Source organism: Alosa sapidissima, chromosome 16, assembly GCF_018492685.1.
Source record: "Alosa sapidissima isolate fAloSap1 chromosome 16, fAloSap1.pri, whole genome shotgun sequence".
Classification (NCBI taxonomy): Eukaryota; Metazoa; Chordata; class Actinopteri; order Clupeiformes; family Clupeidae; genus Alosa; species Alosa sapidissima.
In genome coordinates this window covers 5,826,436-5,832,435 of record NC_055972.1, presented here as the reverse complement: position 1 = coordinate 5,832,435, position 6,000 = coordinate 5,826,436, and the positions used below count along the sequence as shown (strand labels likewise).

Genomic DNA, 6,000 nt, shown 5'->3' with positions numbered 1-6,000 from the left:
TATCCTTGGGATTTTTTTAAGAAGTCAGATTTTTTAAAGGCAATCAAATTTCTGCTGACTCTCTTCTGGCTGCGGGTAAAGCCCAGCGCCTTCTGAGAAGCCTGAAGGGTCAGTTCTGAGGTTGATGGCTGCTGGAACCGAAAAATGGACTGCATTTTCTAAAAAGACAAGGAAAAAAATTTAAATCACTGATCTGCTAATACACATGAACTGTTTACATACTACTGATAGCCCATTACTGTACACAATACTGTGAACCATTCATTAACATAATCAAGTGAAGGAAGTGTGAAATTGTACTTTATCAGTCGCCACTTCACGGGTGGGACTTATCTGCCATAATAAGTCCAAAACCATGAGCCACTAAGTTCTGATCTAGATTTACTTTGAAAGTAATGGAAAACGACTATAGTAGTGAGTACTCTGCTTCATGGCCTGTCTCACCGCGAGTGAGGCAGGGGTTATTTCACACTCACAACATTGTAATCCTAGAAGAGGATTCAGGAAAACAGTCTCTTGTTTGTGACCACATAAAAAGTGATTGTTGTAATTGATTGTTGATAAACATTTTGTGGTATAGTCTTAGAAACATCCTCATTGAGAAATAGCATTTCGAGCAAGTTACGTGCAGGTAATCCACTGCATAATGCAGTCTGCACAAATTGTTTCGAAAAATGCCTGTAGCCTGCTGTTGTACACACGTTAATGATGATTTGAGAAATGCACTAAAACAGGGGTGTCAAAGATACGGCCTGGGGGCAGAACCAGCACACCAGCAGGTTTCATACTGCCCAGATGTTTTGGGTTGGAGAGGGATTTTTCCACCTCCACTCATCAATTTCTAATAAGCAATAGTTTTATGATAAAATGATTAAACCTATAGCACTAAAAACCATCCTCATGAAGAAAGATGCAGAGAAAAATGACATGGAATGTGTGAAGCGCTTTGGGTGTCTTCAAAAAAGCGCTATATAAATTGCAATGTGTTTTTGAGCTCATTGCCAAAAAAGGAAGAAAAAAAAACCTTCCACTACAGTGACCAGTAGGGGGAGATCAGATCAGTGGTGAGCTGAGGATAGTTGCCTGGTCAAGCGCCCTCTGCTGGTCAACCTCTGAAAAGATATTGTTTAGCTGTTTCCTGTTTCCTGGCCTCCACGTCAACTCTAAAGCAAAGTTATCTCATTGCAGTCGTGGTAGTGGCAGTCAGACTTAGGAAACATTCCAGAAAGATCTGCCTGGTGAGTTATTGTAAGTCAACAACACACACACCACCTCCCGGAATTGTGTGTAAGTGCACACATAGCCTTCCTGTAAATGTGAGTGTGATATGAGGAAGAAAGAGAGAATAGAGAGGAGAGAGAAAGAGAGAGAATAGTTGTGTAATCTGGGTGTAATTTCTCTCTCTCACTCTCTCTCTCTCACACACACACACAGACAGAGAGAGAGAACCAAACATGCACACAAACAGAAACACACACTCTCACAGAGAGAGAGAGAGAGTGGTTAAGACAACAAAGCATTGTGTCCATAAGATAAATAGTGTTCATGAATAAGTATTGTTACAAAGGTTATTGATTAATTTAATTTAAGCTGTTCTTGTGCTTCTGTTCTCCTCCCCACCCCAGATTATTGGTTCTGGTGTGTCCGTGATAAGGGCCTTGGCTCTTTCCAGTACTAGGTGTGGTGGTGACGTTAAACCTGCCTAGCCCAGTCCTGCTGTTTGTAGTTTTTAAATGTCACTATGTGAGCGGATTCACTGTGTAAACGGAGTCTTCAACAGAGTCTTCTCTACGCCTCTCTCTGTCCGTCTGCTCCAGAAGCTCTGGCTGGGCTCTGTCTGGGTGCTATGGTACGTCTAGCTGATCTCTTGGAAATCATATGATGTGGTACACTGCTATGATGTTCAAGCTGTAGTACACTACTACAGTATGTAGTTCAAGCTGTAGTAAACTACTAAAGTATGTAGGTCTAGATGTAGTGCACTGCTACAGTATGTTGTTCAAGCTGTAGTAGACTACTAAAGTATGTTGTTCAAGCTGTAGTACAAAGTATGTAGTTCTAGATGTAGTGCACTGCTACAGTATGTTGTTCAAGCTGTAGTACACTACTATGTTGATCAAGCTGTAGTAGACTACTATGTAGTTCAAGCTGCAGTACACTACTATGTAGTTCTAGCTGTAGTACACTACTACAGTATGTAGTTCTAGATGTAGTGCACTGCTACAGTATGTTGTTCAAGCTGTAGTACACTTCAGATCTATTGTGATGTGTGGAGGTTCAACTGGTAGTTTTGAAAATTTCAATTCTGATCTGAGAAATGCACCAAAAGGACAGAGGGAAAAAGTAAATATATACCACACATCACACCACTGCCATGTGATGAAGGAATGTATTTTGGCACCATGTATACTGCACATACATCAGTATCTTTCATATGATCAAGTTCATTCATGTTCAACAGTGTTCTGTAGCTGAGTCAAAATCCTCATCAAAGATGATTTAGTGGCTACCTCCTGTTTGAAGTGTTACCATTGTTGTATAGCGTTACATACATTACCTATGTAATGGAATTATGTGTAGACTGTACATGGTATAATAATATGCTGTGATTTCAGACTACATGAATGGGAGTTAAAGCAATGAGGTTGTAGGTGATTGTACACTGTGCAGCTCCAAAATATAAGTATCCTTATTTTCAATTTTGACCTCCAGGAGCTTTTATCTATTATTATTATTTCTATATTTTAGAGCAATATAGTATGCAGATCCTCTTTAAAAAAAAGATTAATTACGTTGATATATGACTGTAGTCTATGTTTAGCTACATTCTTGTCTAGAGCCTTTCAATCTGTTCTGGGAAGGTTTAGGGTTGAAATGTTCTAAACCAACGCAGATATTTTGAAATTAACATGAAGCTATACTCTACATGATGTTCTACTTTTTTTTTTGGTTGTCCACAAGTTACCATTAAAGGGAAACTTGGCAGGATTTCCCCCTCTGCTGGAGAAATTGTGCATTATGCTATTTCAAACTGTGGGAAAAGGTAACGATAAAGCACATGGATTTGTTTACAAGCTAGCGAACAGTTAGCATAACTATGTGGATGTTACAAGGTAAGAAACACGATTTAAAACGAGTTTCTTGTTTCTCACTTCTCTTTCCGGGACGGTAGTCTCAATATTGCAAGGTTGGTTTTCCGCCTGGGGACGCTAGGCGCAGCGGGGAAAGTCACCATTTTCACCGGAACAGGTCATTTAACCATCCAAATGATTTCTAAACGGGTTTATTACGTTGAAATAGTTGCCAAGTTCCCCTTTAATGTTGTTTGCTATTTGGTTGGGCTTGCCTGTGACAATGTGTGTTTCAACCTCTGCGTTCTACAGTCAGCTTCAGGATGTTTCAAAAACAAATGAGCGGAGAAATGCTCCCACTTTTTAGCTTTAGCTCATTTCAGTTGTTGTCTGGTTACAGATGATTCCAGATTTTTTAAAAAAATTGAGCTTGGTTTTGACATCTCTTCTTCAGCAGGTTTCGGGAAGATGATGCGGGCCACTGGAATCAACGTTGCACTGGGACTGGCCGCAGGCTACCTTTTTGGTGCCATGGCAACCGAAGTGATGAAACTCCTGGGCGTGGCAGTCACCACACCGTGGTTACAGGAGACCATAGCCAACAGTGATGAACCTCAGTGCGGCTTCCTGGTAATAGTGTTCCATATGGGCACCGTTGCAGTGCTGTTTGCATTTCTACTGGCGAGTCTGACGGGACCCTCGGCCTACAGGGCTATGGGAGAGCACAGGGGAGAGGTGTCCAGGGCTATGGGACACCACAGGGGAGAGGTGTCCAGGGTTATGGGAGAGCACAGGGGAGAGGTGTCCAGGGCTATGGGACACCACAGGGGAGAGGTGTCCAGGGCTATGGGAGAGCACAGGGGAGAGGTGTCCAGGGCTATGGGACACCACAGGGGAGAGGTGTCCAGGGCTATGGGACACCACAGGGGAGAGGTGTCCAGGGCTATGGGACACCACAGGGGAGAGGTGTCCAGGGCTATGGGAGAACACAGGGGAGAGGTGTCCAGGGCGAAAGCCCTCTGCCTGGCTGCTACAGCTGCTCTTCTAGGACTCATGGTGTCTGGAGCCACTGTGGGCGCCATAGAAGGGAAAATGGCCGAGACATTTCCCATCGTTTTCATATATTTTGTAATTCCTCTGTTTCAAATATCGTGTCAGATGATGTTTCTTACTTTTATGCGCTTTTGTGAATTTAATTCTGTTGTCCAAAGTTCCATCCTTGCGATATTTGCTGTGTTTTATCCAAGTTCTTTAATGTGTGTTTTCACAGTAACTTCAACTTCCTTAGGACCAGGTTTAAGCTTGACAGTCATCATACTATTAGCTGCACTGCATTTGTTGCTTATCTGTCCTGTCTCATCAGGCGCAAACTGCATACCTTGCTTTAGTCTGTTGCTTACCATGCTAGCAGCCAGAAACGTCTTACACGATGGGGAGTTTTTGTCCATAAACCCAAACGTGAACGTGACGGTGAACACACACATAGTTGAGGGCATCTTCACTGGCATGATGGGGACACAACTGTTAGCTGTGGGCGTTGGGGCATATCTGCTCTTATCATTGGATATCAGGGAGGGGGGTAGATTGATGTCTGCTGGGGCTGTAGCTGGTGGATGGGTGGTTTGGGGGGTAGTTGGGAGGACCCTTGCCCTGCTGGGTACGTGGGGCAGTTTAGGGGCGCTGCTGGGGGCATCAGGGGCAGTTGGGGTAGCTCTGTCTGCAGCAGGGGCAACTGCTCAGATGTATGGGGAATGGACAGAAGAAGGAGAGGGACGTACAAGAGTGATGAGAGAGCGAGGTGAAGATAGAGGAGAAAGGGAACGAGAAGGAGGAGAGAGAGGTGGACATAAAAGAGAGAGAAGTGGAAATGATGGAAAAGAGGATGAAGAGGCTTTTGATAGAGTGATAAAACAGAGGGACAGTAACAGAGGAGAGAGTGTCCGGCATAAAGGAGAGAGAGAAAGAGGGGGAGAAGAGAGACAAGGAGATGAAACTGAGAGAAAAAAAGAGGGAGACGAGAGAGATGGAGACGAAGAAAGACAAAATGGAACTGTATTAGGAATGTATTTCATCATACACTTGGCTCTGAAATACATTGTAACTTTTATCTCCATACCAGTAGTTGTTCTGTTAACAGTGTTAATGTATTTCATCATACACTTGGCTCTGAAATACATAACTTTTATCTCCATATCAGTAGTTTTTCTGTTAACAGGGTTAATGTATTATATCATACACTTGGCTCTGAAATACATAACTTTTATGTCCATACCAGTAGTTGTTCTGTTAACAGTGTTAATGTATTTCATCATACTCTTGGCTCTGAAGATTGTAACTCTTATGTCCATACCAGTAATTGTTCTGTTAACAGTGTTAATGTATTTCATCAAACACCTGGCTCTGAAATACATAACTTTTATCCCCATACCAGTAGTTATTTTGTTAACAGTGTTAATGTATTTCATCATACTCTTGGCTCTGAAATACATTGTAACTTTTATCTTCATACCAGTAGTTGTTCGGTTACCAGGGTTGTTTGACCAACCCTGGCTGCTCTGGGTGGCAGTCACCGCCATCTGGATGCGAGGGTTTTTCTCTGTCCTGACTCGCCTGCATAAAGACACCAGGCTCAGGTGGAGTGGGCTAAGGGGGTGGCTGTGGAGGGCAGGGGGGCAGCTGGTGCTCCTACTGGGGCAGTACCACGGGGCAGTTAGGGCAGCAGGTACTGGAGGGGTGCTGGGGAGGGTCGTGGTGGCTTTAGGGGCAGCAGCAGGAGCTTTTCTGTCGGCAGGAGGTCAGGACGGGAGATTTGGGGCTTTCGTGGCCGTCTGTGCTGCCGTTATTCCATTGACAAGTTACATACCTGTAAAATGCCACACAAACCAGTAATCATATACTGGACACCTCGTATTCCATAGCTCATATTTCA

The 6,000-nt window shown here is 43.5% G+C and overlaps 1 protein-coding gene across 1 annotated transcript; it reads left to right on the top strand.

Moving 5' to 3' along the window:
- Window positions 1-1,182: 1,182 nt before the first annotated feature.
- On the top strand, window positions 1,183-5,448 carry LOC121685568. The gene is made up of 4 exons (XM_042066166.1): window positions 1,183-1,248; window positions 1,626-1,849; window positions 3,529-4,778; window positions 5,443-5,448. The coding sequence occupies exons 3-4, from the start codon at window positions 3,540-3,542 to the stop codon at window positions 5,446-5,448; spliced, it is 1,245 nt and encodes a 414-aa protein (XP_041922100.1). The 5' UTR covers window positions 1,183-1,248; window positions 1,626-1,849; window positions 3,529-3,539.
- The last annotated feature ends 552 nt before the right edge of the window (window positions 5,449-6,000 follow it).